The sequence below is a fragment of the Perognathus longimembris genome, chromosome 6 (assembly GCF_023159225.1).
Source record: "Perognathus longimembris pacificus isolate PPM17 chromosome 6, ASM2315922v1, whole genome shotgun sequence".
Classification (NCBI taxonomy): domain Eukaryota; kingdom Metazoa; phylum Chordata; class Mammalia; order Rodentia; family Heteromyidae; genus Perognathus; species Perognathus longimembris.
The window spans coordinates 51,234,971-51,258,677 of NC_063166.1; the positions used below are offsets into that span (position 1 = coordinate 51,234,971).

Here is a 23,707-nt window from a genome sequence, read left to right on the forward strand (position 1 = left end):
ATGATGTCAATCTTTCTTCTACGACCTCTCCCTCATATTCCCTCTATCAGTCACTTATTTATGGGGCTTGAACTCATAGCCTGGGCACTATGAGTTCTTTTGCTCAAGGCAAGTGCTCTATCACTTGAGCCACAGTGCCACTTCGGTTTTCTGGTGATTCCTTGTAGATAAGAGTCTCATAGTCTTTCCTGCCCAGGCTGGCCTTGAACCACAATCCTCAGATCTTAGCCTCCTGAAGTGGCTGGAATACAGGCATGAGCCATGGGTCTCCACCTTTCTTATTAATTTTTTTAGTTTCCACATAAGAGAGAAAACATACAATACTTGTCTTTTGGTGTCTGGTTTACTTCACCTAACATGATGCCCTCTAGTTTTATCCATTTTTCTGCAGATGATAAGATTTTGTTCTTTATGGATGAATAATGTAATTGAGTATGTATACCATGTTTCCTTTATCCATTTACCTACTGACATGCACCTAGACTTATTCCATACCTTGCCTGTTGTGAATAGTGCTATGATAAACATGAGCATGCAAGTGTCTCTTTTGTGTGTGACTTCATTTCCTTCAGACTCAGGAATAGTATAGCCAAATCATAAAGTAGTTCTGTTTTTAGGGACTTTTCTATTCTTTTTTATTGTGATGAAGGCAATATACAGAGGGGTTACAGTTATATAAGTCAAGTAATGAGTACATTTCTTTTTGGACAATGTCATCCCCTTCCACTGCTCTCTCTCAGTTTTTTTTCCTCCTAACCCCACCTACAAGTTAGATAGTTCATTTTCAGCATAGTGTCTAGTGAATACCACTGCTGCATTTGTTCACTCCTTGCCCCTCTATTTCTCTGTCCTCCTTACCCTCCCAAAGACGGATAAACAAACAAGACATAAAGAAAACAAAAACAAAAAAGAAAAAAACTTCTTGTTCCCATTTCCTGGAGTTAATTTCTTTTTTTTTTCCTTTTTATAATTTAATTTTCCTGAAGTTAATTTCAATAAACATAAGAACCTTCATACTATGTTCCATAGAGGCTATACTAATTTACATTTCTGTCAGCAGTATTGAGGGCTCTTTTTCTCCACATCCTTGCCAGCATTTCTTATTTTTGTTTTTTGATAACAGCTGTTTTAACTGGGGTGAGATGGAATTTCATTGTATTTTGATTTGCATCTTCCTGATAGTTAAAATTATTTAGCATTTTTACTTATATTAAGTGTCCCTTTGTCTCCTCCTCCTTCCCATTCTTCTTTTCCTCGTATGTGCTTCCTGTTGTATTAACTAGGGTCACTCGGTGGCAACCTTCACCTGGCAGCTGAAGCCCATCTGAGACATTTTTCCATGCTGTCTCACTAGTGGGGTAGTTGGATTACTGGTGCATGATCCAAGAGCATAATGTTTCAAGAGATAGGAAATGTCAACTTCAGCCTCCCCTGGAACTAATAATGGCCACTTATACCTATGAATCATACAATATATTCCAGTATATTTACTATAAGATGTCCCCTGAATTTCCATATCTTTGTGATCATAGAATAAATGCTGAAGTTTAAAGACTGGAATGGTAATAACACACATTTCTCTAGTATTTATTTGTATTTCAATTCTACGAATTTATAAATGCAAATGAAATATTTTAGGTGATAATATTTCAGACCGTCTTCTTGAAATAACTTAGTACTTTTCCAGTTGAAACAACTCAGATGAGGAAGGATTAGTTGGTTAACTAGGAAGTAGGTAAGTACAAGTTCTAGATCCTGAGCCTGTAAGAAATTGCTTGATTTTCAGCTTGTCATGCTCTGTTCAAGTTGTAGGACCTAGAGTACTTTGGGGCTAGGGTGGATGAACACAAACACTGGGTTTAATCCCCAACACCAAATTGTCCCACAAAATCCAAAATGCAAAGCACAAAGCAACAAATTCTGCTAAATGCTCTTGAGTGGGGATGTGGATCTCTCAGAAGAATGACTATCTTCCAGACTGTTGGTGGTACAGTGCAAGAGAAAGCACCAGAGCTGGATGGTAGTGGGCCTACAGAGCAGGACAGAGGCCATTCTAACAGTAGCACCTTGTCTGACCGAAGACTCAGCAACTCCAGCCTTTGTAGCATTGAAGAAGAACACCGAACAGTGTATGAAATGGTACAGCAGATCCTCTTGTCAACACGAGGTTACGTCAATTTTGTCAATGAAGTATTTCGACAGGTTAGTGTGTGTGTTACAAACTTACAAATCTAAAGAGATTTGTTTGTTTCTATGTGCATTAATTAGCTTTCCATTATTATTTACTAAATACCTGAGCTAAGTCATCTTAAAAAGAGGAAAGGTACTCAGGTGCTGGTGGCTCTAATCCTACCTACTCAGTTAACTGAGATTTGAGGATCACAGTTGAAAACCAGCAGGGCAGATAAATCTGAGAGACTTTTATTTCTAGTTAACCAGCAAAAGCTAGAAGTAGAGTTGTGGCTCAAGTGGTATAATGCTAGTTTTGTATGAATAAGCAAATGAAATCAAGCCCTAGTATCAGCACCAAAAAGAAAAAGGAAAGGAGGAAAGCTTTATTTTGGATCACCATTTTTGAAGTTTCAGAGGTTTTAGTTCCTGAATGATTGGCTCTATTGCTTCAGCCTATGGTGCATATGGCAGAAACAGGTGTGAAAAATTAAAGAAAGATTATGAGATTCAGTTTTACAATCCCTTTTGAGGGCACATCCACAATGGTTTATAACTTGTTAGACCTTACCTGTTAATGTGTCTACCATCTCCCAGTAGTACCAAACTGGAGCAGGCCATTCTTGAGTACCCTACAATGAGTTTAGAATGAAGAGGTTGGCATTATTCTCAGACCTTGCTAATATTGTTCAGGCTCTGCCCTCAAGTATCTGAACTACAAGTATGACTCACTGTGCCTGGTTTTCTTTTAAATTCTTACTATGGTTTTAAGATTTTACAACATTAAGTCAAAAGTTGTGTAAAAATAGGTAATGGATTTTTTTTTCAGTTATGGGCTTGAACTCAGTGCTTAGGTACTGTCCCTGAGCCTGTTTGCACTCAAAGCTAGAACTCTATTGAGCCACAGCTCCTCTTCCTGTTTTTATGAGTGGTTAATTGGAGATAAGAGTCTCACGGGGACTTTTCTGTCCAGGCCAGCTTCGAACCTTGATCCTCAGATCTCAGCCGCCTGAGTAGCTAGGATTACAGGCGTGACCCACCAGCACCCAGTTTGTAATGGAATTTTTAATGATAAAACTTCCTATGTGCTCACCAACTGATGAATGGGGGGAAAAGGAAAATACACACAATGTAGTATTTTCAGCCATAGAGAAAAAAGAGGTCATGTTTGAGGAAAGTAGAACTAGAGATCAGGCAGGTAACAATATATTTACATGTCATATGTAGAAGCTAAAGTAAAGAAAAACGACATGGTAGTAATGAACTAAGACTATTAGAGAAGAGGAAAGTACTATCATGAGCATGAGTATCCAGTTATCTTGAGCGTATGCTGTTCTTAATTCCTTCTGTAATATCCTCCATATCTTAGCCTACTGAGTAGCTTGAATCATAGGAATCACTCTAGAAAACTCACTGAAAACTTATCAGAACAATAAGAGTGTCTTGGTTAAGTAAAATTTATGTAACGTTTACTCAAGATATGTGTTAGATGTTTGCATTGATTTCAGGATTACATGTAATATATAAATAAAATAATATTTTACTAATTATTTTTAAAGTTCCTATAAATGTACACAATGCTATATATGGTCTGTGGCTTTTGTTTATAGTAGTGGCTATAGTTAATGATATTCTGATAAATGTTGAAAGTAGTTTATATAGAAGGAAAGAGGAAGGGAAAAAGGTAGGAGGGAAGAAAAGGAAAAGGAAAATAAACAAAAGCCCTGATTCATAGCTGTTGCCAACATCTGGGGTATAACCATTTCTACTATGCCTTATTTAAGTCACTAACATGCCTGTCTCTGAACTCAGAATTGTGAAGTAGACACAGCTAGGTACCACTGGCTTCACAGCCTGCAACTTTATAACCTGTTTCTGGTTCCCTGGGAAAAGTTCCAAGTTGTACAGTTAAAATTATTTTATATAGATAATTAAAATACTAGTGTAGAGCCAGGTGCTAGTGGCTAATGCCTGTAATCCTAGCTCCTCAGGAGGTTGAGATCTGAGGATTGTGGTTGAAGACAGGCAGAAAAGTCCCTGAGATTCTTATCTTCTATTAACCACTAAAAAGCTGAAAGTAGAGCTATGATTCAAGTGGTAAAGTGCTAACCTTGAGCACAAAATTTCAGGGACAGTGCCCAGGACTTGAGTTCAAGCCCCAAGACCAACCAACAACAACAAAAACAAACAAAAACATCCCTGTATAGGTATTATTTGATTTGTAGAAAACTTATCTAGTACAGGAATTATTTTTAAACTGCACTGTTCTTCTGGCTCAATTTCTTCAGATGAGTGGTATGCACAAAGACATGTGGCCTTGTGTAGAAGGTGTATGTTTTGACTTTTGTAGTAATAAGCTTGTGTGGAATTAAATGCATTTTTCATCTTTTCAGGCATTCCTGTTGCCTTCCTGTGAGATAGCTATAACAAGAAAAGTAGTTCAAGTATACAGAAAGTGGATCCTTCAGGACAAACCTGTATTCATGGAGGAACCAGATAACAAAGATGTTGCCCAAGAAGATACTGAAAAATTAGCATTTTCAGAGGCTGATAGCAAAGAGGTAAATTTTTTCACTTGTATTCTGAGTTGGGAACAGAATATACCTGCTCAAACCAGGGCACCCTTAGTGTCATGGTGGCCCACAGATCTCTTTTGAACCAACCTCAGAGTTGCTGAGTTCTGTGAGGAGGAGGCTCTTTCACAGGAACATCTCTGCTCTGTTCTGAATCGGCAGTCTTAATTCTGAGGTCAGAGCCATGTGCATGTATAGATTCCTTAGTTTCTGTCGCAGAGAGTTGCTTAATTAGCCATCACATTTCTCATGGCTCTCTGAGACTAAAACAGTCAATGTATTCTCCTTAACTTATTTAAGTAAAAGTAGCATTTTCTGTGTATATGTGCTGCTTCTGGGCTTGAGATCAGGGCCTGAGTTCAGGGCCCAAGTTCTAGTCCTGAGCTTTTGTGCTCAAAGCTAGCACTGTATTACTTGGACCACACCTCTAGGTTTGGTTTTGTGGTGGTTAGTTGGAGATAAGAGTCTCACAGACTTTCCTGCTAAGGCTGGCTTTGAATCATGATCCTCAAATCTCGGCTTCCTGAGTAGCTAGGATGATAGCAGTAAGCCATCAGCACCCAGATAAGTAAATCGCATTTTGAAAAATGAAAATTTGAATGTTCTGGCAGACTTTTCTTTTGCAGTATCCTATCCAAGAGGCATCTGACTGTTACAGCTTTTGAAAGGATTGACTAAATAAACTGACCAAATAAAGCAAGTGTTCCTTGGGCTGTAAGCAGTGCTGAGTGTTGTTTTCTTAAAAAGCTACAGGTTGGATAAACCTAAAATAACAGAATACAGCTCCTTCTTGAAACACAAAAGAAACATTTATATTCATCACGAGCTATTTTAAAGTTATTTAAAATGTTTAAACCTATTAACTATAATGTTACTTTGCAATATTGATATTAATTCCATAATGTTGAATTTTCAATATTGATAAAAATAAACAATATTGATAAAAATAATAACTAGTCATGACATCAAAATAAGCAAAGATTCCAAGAACTTGGAAACATGTGTTTGGAATTCAAGTGTTTTAGAAGCTTGCATTTTATGCTTACAAGGCATTGAATAAACCTAACTCCTTCAGCACATGCTAAGTAGTAGTATGTTTTCAGTGCTGGAAGTAGAATGGTGAGCAAATAGAAAAAATATTTGCCCCCTGAAATCTGTTTTCTTGTGATTTTTGTTGAGTGTAAAGAATTCAGTGTGGAAACATGCCTTTTTCTTCTGTTAACGGATTGTTATCTTCCAAAGGCCTCATCTGAGAGTTCTGGTCACAAACGATCTTCCAGTTGGGGACGCACATATTCCTTCACAAGTGCCATGAGCAGAGGGTGTGTGACAGAGGAGGATAATACAAATGTGAAAGCCGGGGCCCAGGCTATGCTGCAGGTATGTTGTCAGCCAGTTTACCATGACACCACCTGCACCAAACTGGAGAAGTCACGTGAATGTCATGTAAAGTAGGGTGATATTCTTAACTATCAGATAGCAAACAGCTCTTAAATTCTTGTTTTTTCCTAATGGCCCACCTAAAGTTTGTAAAGATTTTTTATAGGGTGAAAGAAAACATAATGTAAGAAAAATTTTAAGGTAAAAGAAGACATAAGAACTACTAGAATTTTTTAAAGGATTATTATACATAGAATGTGAAATGTCTCAAATTTAAATCCTAAAAGTATCTTCCAAACATTTGCAGGTAGTTACTTTGACTTTAATTTATTTACAAGACAAGCTTGGTGATTATATAATCTTATTGGTAATATTTCTCTTAAAAACTGCATATGTTTATGAAGAATAATATAGTTCTTTTATATATTTATCTGAATAATTCAAAATAGAATTTATATAATTTGGGAACTTTGGATAAAACATCTTTGGTCATTACTTAACCTCCTCAGGCCTCAGAATTTTGTCTTAAAAATTGGAATTGAGGGATCACTTCTCATTCCTGTGCTACTTAAGAGATGTTAGGATATAAGAAAAAATACAGGGTGCCTATCATTTACTCTATTCTCTGGCTCCCAAGCACTCCGTCCTATCTATACACAAGTTTCTATTCGCTACTAGTGAATCTTCCCACATAGAGCCCAAGTGTACAGTCTAGGTGAGCATGGAAATACTGTGCATGTTACCCACTTCTCAGTGAGTACTTTTGTTTCCCTCCCTTTTCTGTCTGTCTTTGTCTATCCTCTCTGTCTCGCTCTGTCTCTGTCTCTCTGTCTCTCTCAATGTCTCTCTCTCTCTCTCTCTCTCAATGTCTCTCTCATGGTACGAGGGGTTGAACTTAGGTCTTTGTGCTTGTTAGGCACTTTACCACTTGATCCCATGCTTCCAGCACTGCTTTTTTCTTTGATGATTAGTTTGGAGATGGAGCGTAGTCAACTTTTTTGCCCAGTGTGGCCTTGAACTTGATCCTCCAGATTGCAGTCTCTTGAGTAGTTAGGATTATAGGCCTGAGCCACAGCACCTGGCTTGAGCCATCAGTGTCCAGCTTGTCATCTGTCTCCTGATGGGGCTAAGCATCAAGTTTAATTAGTTATTTATTATAAAGTATCTATGCATTTTCTCATTTTCTTTTCATTAAGAATCGGCAAATAATTTTAAATTAATATTTAAAAAAAACACCAAGATGAGTCCTGGAAAAAAGGTTGAAAGACTCCATCTCAACCAGTCAGCTGATGAAGAGCATAATGGTTCACATGCCTGCCAATCCTCTACTCAAAAGTCCATAGTAGGAGTTGCAATCTGAGCCTAGCCCTAGGCAGAAATGCAAGATATTACCTGAAAAACTAAAGAAAAAAGGCTGGGAATGTTGTTCAACTGGTGGAGTCTCTGCCTATCAAATTATTTACAGTTTATTATGCATTTATTATTACATGTATAATATATACTACATATTTAATCTTTATATTACATATATGTATATATTTATAGAGACTATATTGTATATTTGTTGTATATTATATATTTTTAATTTATTTTTTTTCCAGTCCTGGGGCTTGGACTCAGGGCCTGAGCACTATCCCTGGCTTCTTTTTGCTCATGGGTAGCACTCTGCTACTTAAGCCACAGTGCCACTTCTGGCCTTTTCTTCATATGTGGTACTAAGGAGTCGAACCCAGGGCTTCATGTATACGAGGCAAACACTCTTACCACTTGGCCATATTCCCAGCCCCTATTATATATTTTTATATATTAGAGATTAATGTCTGTCTCTTTGTGTGTGTGTGTGTGTGAGAGAGAGAGAGAGAGAGAGAGAGAGAGAGAGAGAGAGCGAGCAAGAATGTTTTGGCTCTAAGAACTTTGGTGCAACTCAGTATACCCATGTCCTAAGCATAGAAAACTTGGAGGAGTCCTTACCCTTCATCTATTCTCCAGCTTCTCCCTCTGTGTGGATTGCCATTTTTTTATGCCAATCATATTTTTTTCACTGAGATATTCTTGCTGATAGTGGACAATAAACTTGGATTCCAAAAGTGTGGTCCAGAGCCCAACATAGTCAGCTGATTAAATTATTTTGTAATCTGCTTCAGTCTTAAGAATTCACTAAAATTTTATAGCTCGTGTAGTTTAATCTGTTAATGAATACACCACTGCATACCCCCCTTGAGTGGCCAGCTACCCAAGAGGGATCTATATACAGAAAGATTCAGAGTCACAGAGTTCATCTATACTCAAACTTTCTCATCTATACTCAATGATCCTATCTTTTATTCTGCCTTTCTCATCTATACTCTTTACTATCTATACTCTTTACTATCTTTTATTCTGCCTTTTCCTTTCTTGAAGAGGCATTGAAAAGAAATCTTCAAATCATTTTTGATTCATGGTAGATTTTTTACTACATGTATGTTATAGTAGTCACTCTCCCTATGAAAAGGTCTTTTCGTATATCTATTTAAGTAATGCTGACAGGTGAACTAAATACCATTAGAACATGTTGGTTCTACTTGCTGTACTGAAACACAGTCTGTGAAATAACAGAGAACTCATTATTAGAAGGAAATTAATATCATTTATCTTTAGGCAAAATTTGCTTTGATGTATATGGTTAATTGTATTTTCTAATGTTGACTTTAAGGTCTTTCTTACAAATGCTGCAAACGTCTTTTTGCTGGAACCGTGTACTGAAGTTCCCATGCTCTTGAAAGAACAAGTTGATGCTTGTAAAGCTGTTCTGATTATTTTTAGGCGCATGATAATGGAACTTACAATGAATAAAAAGACATGGTAAGTTTCTTTCAAATTCATTAACATTGTAAAACATATGTTTTTGTTTTTCATCATAATTAAAATGTTATGGTTTCCATTTATTTAATGGCTTTATGAACTTGACAATAGGACAATAATCAGTCTTTTATATAAATTTCTGAGAATTTTGGACAAAGGTAACAACCTAATAAATACATGAGCCTGATAGTTCATTTATTTTCTTATTGTTTTAATAAATATTCCTGAACTAAGAATAATCACAGTACTTAATAGTAATTTTTTCCATTTTACACTGTCAATAAATACGCTTTTTGGACAGGCACTGTGGTGCTTTAATATTATTCTTTATAAGCTACAGAGAGTTTGTTAATTTCCCCCAAATACCATAAACTGATTTTTGTTGCTTTGGCTTGACCTTTTAAATCTACTTTGGAAGAACTATTATTTTATGTAGTAAATTACTGAAGTATCTAATTTAAAATTAATAATAAAGTTTCCTCACTGAAGTAAAGTTTTCTTTCTCTGTCTCTCTTCCTCCACTTTTCTGTTAATTACATTTTAAGCTAAAGAACATGTTAGATATTTTCCTGTGCCATTCTCCACTAATATTACCATAAATCTTGTCTTGTGAGGTGTTTGCAACATTCTCTGTCACTTTCCCCTCTCTTCTGTTCTCTTTGTGTCCAGAAGACTTAGCTTCTCACTTTTGTCCTACAAGTGCCTCTCAGGGCTTCCCTAAGCATGTTCTTTTCACTCAGCTACCACCATCCCTGCCCACCTGGCCTAGCAGCATCAGCACACACACACACACACACACACACACACACACACACACACACACACACACACACACACACACACACACACACACACACACGGGGTCTCTACTCTCACTCCCTCAGACTACTGAGGTCCTGTGTTGATGACGTCCTTCTACACTGGAAATACTCCTATCATCATGCTTATCTTCTGAGTGTCCTCAAATCAGCACAATTTTGTAGTTGCTGTCCATGGACATGTTCCCAGACCTTAAGCAATGTTGATTGCTCTTGCTCTTCTGTGCTTCAGGAATCCATAGACAGTGTATAAAGTAAGATATTGATAGGGTATAGAACAAGATATAGATAACAAGTAGAGGAGATTGCTATGGGAAGCTACACTAATTGATAACCCTCATGTAAAAATCCAATTGAGGCTCGCTATAAAGATGGCTGGAAATGCCCAGAGGTATTAGGAGAATGTTAATGAGATTCGTTATCATAAATTATGGACAAATGCTGTCCTACTATGCAGAGAGAATTGTAAAAGAACTATAGTTTAGAAATCTCTTTCTCTGATCTGGATTAGATTACTCTGTCCTATTTTTGATTTTATCAATAAAGAACAAGAAGGCCAAAGAGAAAGTTAGTAGAGATGAACAAATGGCTAAAGTATAAAACTTCCCACCAGAGTGATTCCTCTCAAATTAAAAATAGACCTTTCCTATATGCAGAAGGTAATGCATTTTTGGTTCCCACATAATCTAGGGAAATAAAAATTTAGCAGATACTCTGATATGAGGAATACAACTTAGCTGTGTGAAAGAATAGTGCCCATTTTGTTCTTCTAAAACACAGATTGTTTTAGCCAGCAGTGTTAAATTTTCTCCATAGTATTTCATGTTCCTCAAAGACTTTACAAGTATCTCTCTCTGCAAAAGACTCTGAAAGTGTTGGCACACTGTGACTAAGAATCTGTGACCCTAGTTTTCACATCTGTGTACTATAGTGTAATCAGGATCTTCCAGACACAAACACCATGCTTATTTATGCCCAGCTGTGATCTTTCCAAACCCCATCTGCCTATAAGAAGACTGGAGCTCAGTCATGCTAGGACTGCATGTGTCCCTAGGGAGATATCTGTTTCATCCTACCTGTTGGAGATGAGGAAGACATATTTGTAGAATTGTTGTAGTTTATTTTGATAACGTATATACTGTTGTACAATTGGCATTTAGTAATCAATGTTATTCCTAAGAGGATTTTTTGTACCTATAATTTGAGGTTATTTGGAAATGTGATCATTAATATGAGCTTTTATTTTGGCCTAGGGAACAGATGTTGCAAATACTACTCAGGATAACAGAAGCTGTCATGCAGAAGCCAAAGGATAAACAAATAAAGGACTTGTTTGCCCAGAGCTTGGCAGGGTTACTGTTCAGGGTAAGTCGTTTTTATTAAAACACTGAAAATAGAAGAAATGAATCAGACTTTACAGCAAATTAGTTTTAATCATTGAGATTTTTAAGAGTAATATCAAGTTAACATTGTATTTTTAGAAATTTGCCTTCTTAATTTTGTCTTAAAATTTGTGGTCTGTTTGTTGTGTTGTTGTTATATTTTTCTGCCCTCTTTGCCATTTATTTTCTCTTGATTTGCTCAAGGGTAGTAGAAATTAGGAAAATGACAAGAGCTAAAGGCCTTGATGGAGAGCAAGGTGGATTTGGAGAGGCAAAGAATGAATGGAAACATGGAATCATGTAAAAATTTGAAAAGTATCATTTGTGTAAAGTCACAGGACTAGTTGCCTAGGGAAAGAACACATACCATAGACAGAAAAGAGCTTTTCTAAAGTTGGTAGAAGAGAAGGAGCCATCAAGAGATACTAAAAAAGGGTGGCCAGTGGTCTAGAAGGAGAGCCTGAGAGTGTGTGCCCTAGGTGTCTGGGTTAATCATTTGCTAATAAGATTTGTTGGTTGAGCTGTCCTAAGGAAATGAGGCCCACTTGGAGTGGGTGGAATAGAAAATGAGATAGGCAAACGTGGACAAGGCATTCAAGAGGTCTTGATGTAGAGGAGAGCTAGCTGGAGTAGACAGTGTGTGGAGGGTAAGGCTTAGGGAAGATTATACTCAAGTGTGTTTGCTTATCAGTGTGATGATCCAGTGAGGAAGGACAAGATAGTATGAGGGAGAGGGAGGAGAATTGTTGGAGAGAAGTCCCAAATATGGAGGAGGGGTAAATGACCCTTAGTGTGAGTGTAGAGCTCTAGGAGATGCTTGTGCTGCCTCCCATTGTCATGGATGTAGAAGTAGCACAGGACTCTTAATGGAAGCACACTGGTAATATTTATGGGGTACATAGAATTTGTAAAAGAGAATAGTGTAGATGGGCTCTAGAAATATGCACAAGTGGTTCGGCTGACATTAAATTTTTGCGTGGTGAAACATGAGCTGAAGTGATGATTGCCCTAAAAATGGTTTTGGAGGGATAGGTGCTAATTAAGAACATAAGAAAATTAGCAATTAGACATGTAGATGAAGGTGACAAAAAGAGAAATCTTTCTTTAAAGCTACATACTCCCCTTGTTTATGTGTATTCACATCAGTTTTTAATATTATAATATGATTTAATGGTCTTGGCTTCATGAAATATATGTGAGAGTACAGAAGTAATTAGCACATACTTTTGCCTCCTGAATAGTATCCCTTTCACTCTGATTGCCTTGCCTCGTTTGTAGACATGTGGAGTGGGTCTACACAGAATTTTGCTATGTAGTCTTTGCTGTCCTTGAATTTGTGATCCTCCTCCTCTTTCTCCTCAGTGCTGGGATTATAAACATGCACCACCATGCTTTTTCTTCACTTGGTTTTTGCATGTGTTCAACATGGCCTTGCTCTTCCTTGGAGAGTGGTACTGATCGTTACTTTGTTGCCTGCATGGACATATGGGCACTGTTCTGTTTATTGTCTCAGTGGGACCTCTTAATGCTGGCACCCACCCAAGCTCCTGGTACTAGGGCTGGGCTGCCAAGTGGACATTAAAATCAGGCTGAAAGGTACTTAGGCCACATCACCACCAGTTGTCTGGCCCTGCATTTACTGTGTGTGTTGGAATTAGTGAAAGATTTTGTTAGAGAATCAAGCAAAAGTCTATTTTGGTGCAGTGTTTTCTGTTTGTATGGGGTTTTTTTTCTCTTTTTTTAAGGAGGGATCTGTACTTTATTTATGAAGAAATCTTATCAAGGAAGCTTCATGGATATATTTAGGTCCATGATAATATCTGATCTGATTCCATTGTTATTATTTTGGAAATAAGTAGATCAAAAAAGTTCCTTACATCTAGGACTAATCATAGAATAGTGAAAGGAGGATGAGCCTTTTGTTTGTTTTATTAATCCTGATTGTGATCCCAGCTCTGGCAGTTTCTGACTATCTGGCCTTGAACATACCACTTCACCTTTCTTTCCTCTGATCTGCCATAATCAAGAGAGGACTCCTTTCTTTGCTGTAGGGCTGTCATGGGAAGCAGAGTGGGATTTACGATCATCTGTTGACCTCCCATGTCTTTATGTGAGATCCGAGAAGGGGAATATGGCAGTGGTCTGAACAGAATGGGCAGGCTGTCAAGTGGGTAGTATGTTGGTACCACACTACAATTACAGTCTATCTAATTACAATTTATTTGTCACATGGGCAAAATGTCTAAAATGGTCAGGTACCTGGCATTTTTATAGAGGAGTCTACTAAAGGGGACACAAAGTTTTAAATTGTCATTATTCTTTTAGATACAAGAATACTTTTTACCTCTTAGTGTTTATTTTTTCTCTGTTAATAAATAAGTTGAGTTAGAAAACTTTCTTCAAATGATGGTGGAATTTGACTCTGTTTTAAATATGTATCAGATAATGGTGATTGCTCTAACGATGTGTTAATCTCTTGGCATCACTAAATAAGAACTTATGAGGCTCTGAAGGTCTGTCAGAAAACTAGTCTTGCTGTTTATGTAGGATCCATTGATGGGAGGAAGGTAGTGGTTGGTAAACAAATGTGCATAAGACAGATTTTTGAAGCAAAATATTTTTTTAATATATAGCTTATGTGCTAAGCTATATCTAACTAAACACTGAATGTCAGTGCTGGAGAAACTTTGAGGTGCCTTTATCCAGCTCTTTCCTGTTTAAATGTGGTTTCAGAAAAGCCAAGAGAATTGCTGAAGGTCATAAGCCAAGTTAGTGTCACAACTTGAGCTGGGGCTCTCATCTCCTGCTTTGTTTTTAGAAAAGGGCAATTGATTAAAAGGGCACCCTCTGTTGATGTCCAGAGGTGCCACATTTACTCCCACTCCAACTGTCTTTTATGACTGTGCTTAGTATAAATGCTACAGTGAATTGTGATGAGGATTCAGCAGATCTCCATACATGTTTGTGGTACTGGATAGAAAGAATTTTGTAAACTAAAAGAAGTCAGATATTTCTTGTTTTATAAATTAGTCAGTAAAATGAAGCCAAAACAAGATTTCCAGAATAGAGTACCTTATTATACCATGACAATGTTCGGATTTTGTTCTTGAAGCTGATGCCACAAATGTAAGGCTGAGTCATAGTGAACTTGCCAGTCTCCACTATTTCCTCTTATTCCGCTAAAATTACATTTACTGGTATAGTATATAAACACTAATTAATAATTAATTAACTCCTTTTAGATGAAGACTATTCGTGTCCTTTATGATAACATTAAGCTGCTTTTGAAAACAAGAGTGTAGAAATGAAAAGACAGAACCTGTTATTTTTTTTTATTTATTTTTTTTTTTGGCCAGTCCTGGGCCTTGGACTCAGGGCCTGAGCACTGTCCCTGGCTTCTTCCTGCTCAAGGCTAGCACTCCGCCACTTGAGCCACAGCGCCGCTTCTGGCCGTTTTCTGTATATGTGGTGCTGGGGAATCGAACCTAGGGCCTCGTGTATCCGAGGCAGGCACTCTTGCCACTAGGCTATATCCCCAGCCCAGAACCTGTTATTTTAGTCATAGTAAATAAACTACCTGGTAAACTGCTCATTGTAAGCAGTATAATTATTTTTGTACCAGGGATTGAACTCAGGCCTTACATTCTCTCTCAACTTGGTTGCTCACAGTTAGTACCCTACAATTTGATCCATGACTCCAGTCCAGAATTTTGCTGGTTAATTGGAGATGGAGTCACAGAAATTTCTGTCTGAGTTGGCTTCAAACTGGTTTTTCATCTATCAGTCTCCTGAGTAATTAGGATTATAGGCATAACCAGTAGCATCTCACTTATTTCATTTTTTATGTTTTTCTTAGTTTTGACAGTTTGTTCATGTATAGATAACTTGTTTTGCTACACCTATTTTAGTTTTATTTTAACATTTTTACCCTTTTAAAAAGTGTGGTTAACATGAAGAACAAGTCACTTTAAGTATTTTTTTGATGTAATAAGAGTAGACCTGCCTGATTAGAATGCATACTATCTATTTCTCAATTTTTTTCTGTGCCCATGTTAAAGAAATAATATATATTTTTAATGAGATCTGTAATTTGTCAAGGACACCTTCTTGGATGATGTGATGCCCAAATTGTGACTTGAAGAATCACTGGGAGTTAGAGGCAAAACTACAAAGGTCAAGAGCAGGAGAAAATAGGTTAAAGAACTGGGAGAACCTTAGCAAAACACATTAAATTCTTTTCACTATTACGCTATGTGATAGGTGTTGGTGGATGTTTAAGCTGAGTTCTTTAGTAGGCAAGTGGTTAGACAAGAAGTAATAAGCAAATAGATCCCGGCTGGTCTCAGTTCACAGTATTCAGGATAATGTGGCTGTGTGAATGGAGATTGGAATTAGGCAGTAGGTAGAATGGTTTTGGAAGGGGAGAAGCAAGAGCACTCAGCTGGCTGAGAGATAAGATGAGTATGGAACATTTTCTTAAGAAGTTTGACTTTGAAAGAGAAAGAAGAGGGCTTTAACTAGAGGAGGAATCTGCTTCATGGATGAAAACTAGGTTAGCAGAAGATAAAGATTCTGAGGATAGAATCCAGAGTATACTTAGAGTCAAGTATAACCCAGATGAGCGTGTAGGTTGAGGTTGAAGGCTTTCTTATTTCTAACTTTACAATGAGCCCATCAGCTAAAAATCAAGGAGGAAATGATATGTTGAACATTCATATATAAAGGAGGATGTTTGAAGTGGCCACTGTGGTGAGTGAAGGCAGTGAGTCAGGAAAACAGCGTAGATGTTGTAGAGGGCTTTGACTCCTTCCTAATTATACTCAGGGCCAGGCTCATGCTCTAAACAATATTGGATTGATAACTGTTCATAATGATAACTATTTTGATGAGTTACTAATAATTGTTCACAATCAGAAAAAAACATCATCCCAAGTGACTTTTTAATTGTAAAACTTACTTTGAAAACTTAGTTTGAAATATTTTGTTGAAAATTATCTTTTTTCCCAATTGAATTCTTTCTTGGTTGTTGGTTTTTAGACACTCATCGTGGCTTGGATCCGAGCAAACCTCTGTGTGTACATTTCTCGGGAGCTATGGGATGACTTTCTTGGTGTGCTGTCATCCCTCACAGAATGGGAGGAACTCTTCAATGAGTGGGCCAACATCATGGACTCCTTGACAGCAGTGCTTGCAAGAACCGTTTATGGAGTTGAGCTGACAAATCTACCTCTGGATAAATTAAGTGAGCAAAAGGAAAAGAAGCAGCGAGGCAAAGGTATTTCCACTCTTTGGGGTTTCATGATTGGAATGAGACTGATGAATGTATATTTATATATCTAACCCATTAGTACTGCATGGCATTTCATAATGAATTGAACAAGCCACATAATGTCATGTGTGTGTGTGCGTGCGTGTGTGCGCGTGTGTGTATGTGATTAATGGGACTTAGTCTGTTATGATTTCATTCTAAGCCTGAAGATGGATTACTAACGCCCCAGTTAGTAAAAGCAAATGCCAAAGAAGTCAAAACAAAGAAGCTTAAGTACGTGGCATTCCAGTGGAACAGTTTAATCCCAGTTTAGATTTTGACTGTGTAATGTAATAATTTTCTAACTTATTTTTAGCAACACATCTTTTTTTTTCCCTTTCCAGTTGAAGCTGAACAGAACCCTTTTGAAAAAAAATATAAATTAGCCTAGAAATTTGGCATTAAAATAGGACAGGGAGCCAAGAGCTTGGGCTCTTGCCTTCTTATCCTTTTTCACAGCTCTGTCAGCCTCTCCGTAAACTGAGAGGGTGAAGATACTTTCAACCATAGGCCATGTCTATGACAGCAATTCTCAGTCCAGAAGAAGAGTTTAACTAAGCTAAGGAGACTTTCTAGAGTGGAATATGGAAGAACTAAAATGGGAGATAATATTTTACTTCCTTAAACTATGTTCCCTGCCTCTGGCTTCAATACACACATACACACACACACACACACACACATACAGCACTACACAATATTTTCTCCTTTCCTCTTGTACAAACTGATCTGTGAAGAGATAGATGAGTGCTAGGAAGGCAAACACTGTTTTCAGAGTGGTACAGAACACATTATTTTTAAAATGAGCATGATAGATAGTTTTATATCACTTTAATCTTTAGAAGGTATGTAAATGTTCACTATAGAAATACCTATCTTCTAAGCACTAAACTAGTGAAAGCAGGAAATAGACAAAGGAACTCAGAAACAAGCCAAAGGTTGCTGCCCCTGGCACATCATTCCTGTGCAGACAGCCACCCATTCTTCCTTCTCATGTATTGGTTAACTTTTCATTGAAATAATTGACTAAAGCAATAAGAAAACAAAAGAGAAGTTGAGTCTCAGGTTGCAATCCTGCATTTTTTGTAGAGTTTCCAAAATAGAATTTTATATTTATTGAATTTTTATAGAATTTTGTATTATTTTTAGATTTCATTCTCTCAAGTGAGAGAATGAAATCTACTAGAGTTTATATCCTTAAATTTCCTTGGGCATTTGTGTGAGGGTTGGAGACTTCAGGATGTAGTGCTGTTCTAACATTAGGATCTCTTGAGTTTGGGGTTTATAAGTAGTGGCTTTTGAGTGTCCTGGGAATAGTTAGATAGCTTAAAAAGGCTTGTTAGTGTCTTTTTATATTGAAATGAATCCTACGAAGAAATATTTTTTATGAACCAGTTGGAGATTATTGGAAATATTCTGGTAATAGCACTTTTTAGATTAGTGGGCACATCATTGGTACCTAATTTGCAACAAGGGAATCTGCTGTTATATATCTCTGTGTATATGCCATTTGCTGGGCAGCATGGGATGCAAAACAAATGGCAATAAATTGAGCCTGTAGGCTTTTTTTCTCACCTCATTCTTTATCAGGTTGTGTTCTAGATTCTCAGAAAGGGACCACTGTGGGAAGATCCTTTTCTCTCAGCTGGCGGAGCCACCCAGATGTGACTGAGCCAATGCGATTTAGAAGTGCTACTACATCTGGAGCCCCAGGAGTTGAGAAAGCAAGAAATATTGTTCGTCAAAAAGCATCCGGTAAGCATTTGTTTAAATATTTCTAAGAAGCTAATTATTATTTAACTTGAGTTCACAGGGCTAAACTGTTTGAAATTCTACTTAGAATTTAACTATTAGACAGTTTGTTGAGTGAAATGTCACCTTATCTCTTCAACTTTCTCTTCTGTTTACTGTTGAAATCATAGTTTTTTGTTTATTCCTAAGCCTTCTATTTATTTCTACATCTTCCATTGTTAACTTAATATGTTAACATTGAGATATTTGCAAAATAGAGAAAAGAGAGGCTTTGTTAGAACCTTGAAGGAAATAGATTCCTGACAAGTGTACTGTGAGTTGGCATCATTGTTACTAAGCAGTGTTAATCTTAATAGTATGTGATAACCAGTTCTAACAAAGAAAAAAAGGATGACTCACTTTGTATTTAAAAATGTATAGAAAGATTTTCTTGGTTTTTTTTTTTTGGCTTTGAAAAATTTAGCCTTACATGTCTGTAGAAATCGTCATATTAACATATTTAAATGAACAGGATTATTCCCAATTAATCAGACTGATTTGTACATTTTGCTTCTAAAATTAAAATAGAAATCTTTTAAAAATGCTTTTATATTGTATTTAATAAGAACAAATAAAGTTCTTTTTTACCCCCATGACTTAGATTTAAAACAATTATATATCATTCTCTTAGAGTTTTTTCATCAATGATACAGTGATACCATGTAACTACAGCTGGTAGTCAGTATGCTGCCTTCAGAAAATCATGTTATCTTTTGATCCTAAGACAAAGATTTGTTCCAGCCTAACATTTGCAGTGTTTATTAAAAGCCCAATATAGATGGTTTAGAATCCTGTTTTCTCTCTGGCATTTGCTGGTAAATTACCAATGCATTTACTTGCACCTCCTATTTCATTTCTTGTTTTTCTTTGTTCTCTCTGTGAAGACAGACATTATTTCTGACAACTAGCTTTTGAAGAGATCATTTATTTGTTTGCCTTCTAGTTCCAATTCTGAAAAATTCTTTCTTCCACCACTGGATCCTTCAAGGAAAGAAATCAAAAGTTTGTAGCAAAGATGGCATCCTGCCTGAGTGTCCCAGATTTCTTGCTGTCCTTACTATCCTTGAGTCCCAATCAAAACAAATTTCATGATTCAAAACACTTTAAAGTTTATTCTCACATGTTAATGACAGTATATTACGTGGCTTTTGTGTGTTTCATGGGCCAGTATTTGGCCAAAACTTAGCCTTATAAGAGATGTTATCTTGGAGGAGGTAACAAACAGTACAAGAAATGTATCCAATGCCTAACGTATGAAACTGTAACCTCTCTGTACATCACTTTGACAATAAATAAGAGAAAAAAATAAATATAAAAAAAGAGATAGACGGGGGCTGGGGATATGGCCTAGTGGCAAGAGTGCCTGCCTCGGATACACGAGGCCCTAGGTTCGATTCCCCAGCACCACATATACAGAAAATGGCCAGAAGCGGCGCTGTGGCTCAAGTGGCAGAGTGCTAGCCTTGAGCGGGAAGAAGCCAGGGACAGTGCTCAGGCCCTGAGTCCAAGGCCCAGGACTGGCAAAAAAAAAAAAAAAAGAGATAGTATCTTAACTTTCAACAGGCATTTTAAGCCAGCAGTATAGTAGAGGTACTGACATATTTTAGAAAACATTCGGAGTAATTATGGCAGTGAGGTTATGTCTGTCAGTGCCCTCAGGGGTCTGAGATGGCACAGCATTGGATAAACAAGAATTTTTTCAAGTCCTATAAAGGTTTTTTTAGATTAAATACTTAAAAATCATGACTTTGCCCTTGTAGGATTAGTTAAATTTTAAAAAATTGAAACAGTTGCCTTTGATTGATAATGAATATAGTTGGGCAAATCTATTATTTTATGTGCTATATGTACACAGATATGTGTGTATATATATATGACTTCCTATTACATTTTGTAATTATAAAATATTATATGTCTCTGATAATTATGCAACAAATTGTTTTTGGAATTTTAATGATGTTATTTTATAAAATTAATCTACAGGGACTAAACATCAGTGATTTTTTTTAGTTTTTGTCTACTAGAGTTTGAATTCAGGGCCTTGTGCTTGCTGTGGAGGCCCTCTCTCAATCCCCCTGCATCCAACCATTCCCACACCCCTTCTTCGCTGTTGTTCAGATAGGGTGTAGGGCTTTATTCCCAGAGCTGGCCTTGGACCACAATCTTCCTACCTCCCCCTTCCAAATAGCTGGGATTACTGGCATGTAATACCATCGACCCAATTTATTTGTTCAGATGAAGTTCTCACTAGTTTTTTGCCTGGCTAGCCTTAAACTGTGATCCTCCTTATCTTTATCTACTGAGTAGCTGGGATACCCAGCCTGGGTTTTGTTCTTTTTTAAACTATTAAGTAGTAGTACAAAGGGGTTACAATTCCATAAATCAGGTTATGAATATAATGCGTCTTCATTAGTGTTCTCCCTTTTTTCATCCTCCCTCATTTCCCCTATTCATCCCTACCTTCAAGTTACATGGTTCTTTATTTCTGTTTTTTTTGTTTTTGGTTCTAATCCTAAGGCTTGAACTCAGGGCCTGGGCACTGTCTCTGAGCTTCTGTTGCTCTACTATTTGAGCCACAACTCGGCCTCTAGCTTTGGGGGGTAGTTTGTTTTGTTTTCTGAGAGTATTTTTTTAATATTTTATTTTTGTTGTCAAGGTAATGTACAGAGGGGTTACAGTTACATAAGTAAGGCAGTGAGTATATTTCTTGGCAAACTTGGTATCTCCTCCCTCATTTTCCTCCCATCTGCCCTCCTCCTCAGTTCTCCCCCTCCCAGTTGTACAGCTGGTTTATAGCATATTGTCTGTCTTGTAAGTATTGCTGTTTTGTTGGTTCACCTTTTACCCTTTGTCTCAGTGACTTTTCTGTTCAGGCTGGCTTCAAAAATCCCAATCGAGAGACAGAGAACAAAAAGACAAACCATTCAAAAAGCAACACTTAGAAACCATTTGGTGTAAACCAACTGCACAACTCTTGGGGGTAGAGGGAAGGGAGAGGAGGAGGGGGAGGGGGTAAATGAGGGAGGAGGAAACAAGTAGAACAAGAAATGTACTCACTGCCTTTCATATGAACCTGTAACCCCTCTGTATCACACTTTGACAATAAAGAAAAAAAAATCCCAATCCTCAGATCTCAGCCTCTTGAGTAGCCAGGATTAAAAGCATGAATTGCCTTCATCTGACTTACATAGTTCATTTTTATGTGGTATAATAACTTTCCTTTTCTTCTTTAAAAAATGTAATAGCTTGATGGTAGAGTTTTATTTGTATAGAGGCTGCTTTTTTTTAATAAGAGAACAGTGGCTTCTGGAACTAGTGTTTTACCACAAAAATAGTAATTAGCAATAATCATTAAGACAGCAATGATCTTTATGGACGATCCAATGGACAATAACTTTATTTTACATAATCATAGTAAGAGAATAATTTAAGATAATCATATAATGATTTGGCCCACCAGTTTCCGTTAGGAAGAGAAAATACTATTAATGATGACATTAGGAAAATGTAATTACAGGGTAATGGCATTTTTTAAATAGCAAATATGCTTAAAAGACCTGGAAAGGAGAGTTTTAAATAGAAGAGAAACTTTGTCCCTAAGTATAAATGATGGTAAGAGTTCAATTTTCTAAAATATGAGAACAGTAAAAAGTGTTAAATTTCCACATAAGACAGCCAGTCTTATTGTTTCTAAGTTATCCATTGGTCCAGGCAGGATGGATTGTGCCTTTAATCCCAGCTATATGAGAGGCAGAGATGGGAGGGTCATGGTTAGAGGCCAGCCCAACCAAAAAGTTAGACCACATCTTACAAAAAAAAGCTAGGTGTGGTGGTATAAACTGTACACTGTCATACCAGTTACACTAAGAAGTGGCAATAGTAGGACCTTAGGTTCTAGGTCTTAGGTCAACCCTAGACAAAAATGAGACACTATCTGAAAAATAAAATTAAGGCAAAAAAATCTAGGGGTATGGATCAAGCATTTGGCTCTGAGTGAGTTCGATCTCTGGTACCAAAAAAATCTGGTGATCAGTTTTGGAAAAGTTAACAATCATTTTATTTATAAAGGAAAGCTTTTTAAACAACACTGTAATGAAAAGTCTCTGACATACTGAGAGATGAACAAATCTTTTAGTAGCTGAGTCAGTTTGATATTTACATGAAAGTTGCCCTTTATCACTTCATGCACATTGATCAGTTTTGGGAATCCTAAGAGAAGAACTGTAGAAAGCTTGTGTTACTTTTTGCAAGTATGCTACCACCATTTGTAATTTTGTTTAACTTATGTCAAATAAAGGTAGGTGAATAATAAAACAACAAAGAGAGCCTTATGATTTGTTTTAAGGGCAAACTCAAATTTATTGATTGTGGTTTTATATATATGAAGCATGAACTCTGTCTCTCCATTTTTCCAGAGATGTATTTGTTCAGCAGTGACTAGAAAACTTAAGTGAATCATAATGTTGATACTAAAAACTATGTTTTTGGTTATATAAACATGAAATATGATATAAAAAGATAGACTTAATAGATATTTTGCTTTTTTTAAGCACCAAATCTTTTACTGTTTATCTTGACTTTCAAATATTCTTGAGCTTTTAGGATATTTGATTTACTAAGTGATTTGCTTTTGAATACAGTCAGCTCTCAGTAAACCAATTTTTGAATTATTTATTGTGGAAGAGTTTTTATCTTGAGGCAGATTGTTGCTGTCTTAGTATAGTTTTTGTTGTGTATCTTTTAGGAAATTACAGTGTCTGTATGAATAAACAACTTGAATGTGGACCCGATACACAGCAGAAAAGGGAAGGCTAAATCTACAAAACATTCCAACTAAAACTGACTTTTTATGGATTGCCCATTCTTTTAAGCCATCACAGAGACTGACTGAAAGTTGGCTGTATTTAGAAACTGTGATGAAATACTGCCATTTATGACTTTCTTTAAAGTTTAAAATTACCTCCTTTACATATTTAAGGAGAGCCCAGGAAAATAACAGTAATAAAGTAGTGAAAGTTCTTGATGTGCTTCTGATGTAATTATTACTTTATCTTTCCTGGAAGCTAAGCGAAGCCAGTCTATCAGCAACTGTGTCCACCTTTCTGAGGCTTTGCCTGCTACTAAAAGCGTCCCGCTCCTCCTTCACACCGTGAGCGCTCTCTTACCTGGTCTCTCTTACTCCTCTTGCTCTCACAGACTGTCAGGTACTGTAATCCATCTCTATGTCCATAAATGTTCTCAGGTTTCTGCTGCTGGCCTTCCAGACCTTGCTTCCTTTGTTAATGTCCATACATAATACCTATGTCTGACTCTGTTGAATTAGTGTTAAATTTTAAAGAATAGTGATAATTATTTTCATAGATGATATTCAGTAGCATTCAGGTAGTGTACAAGTTTCATGACTCACTGGCTATCAAATTTGTGCTGATAATTGAGATTTTTATG

General features: G+C 36.9%; 1 protein-coding gene and 1 long non-coding RNA gene across 2 annotated transcripts in view; one reads left to right on the top strand and one right to left on the bottom strand.

The window, feature by feature from the left end:
• Nucleotides 1-23,707, top strand: part of Ralgapa2 (Ral GTPase activating protein catalytic subunit alpha 2) — a 304,413-nt gene that overhangs the window by 86,408 nt on the left and 194,298 nt on the right. The window contains exons 10-16 of the mRNA XM_048348713.1: nt 1,978-2,202; nt 4,563-4,730; nt 5,985-6,122; nt 8,815-8,963; nt 11,035-11,146; nt 16,201-16,438; nt 18,062-18,226. Of these exons, the coding sequence (XP_048204670.1) occupies nt 1,978-2,202; nt 4,563-4,730; nt 5,985-6,122; nt 8,815-8,963; nt 11,035-11,146; nt 16,201-16,438; nt 18,062-18,226 (1,195 nt within the window). The remainder of the gene's footprint in view (nt 1-1,977; nt 2,203-4,562; nt 4,731-5,984; nt 6,123-8,814; nt 8,964-11,034; nt 11,147-16,200; nt 16,439-18,061; nt 18,227-23,707) is intronic.
• On the bottom strand, nt 12,907-15,788 carry LOC125353205. The gene is made up of 2 exons (XR_007211290.1): nt 14,711-15,788; nt 12,907-14,482 (listed from the first exon to the last, which is right to left on the bottom strand). It is a non-coding gene; the product is annotated as an uncharacterized LOC125353205 (long non-coding RNA).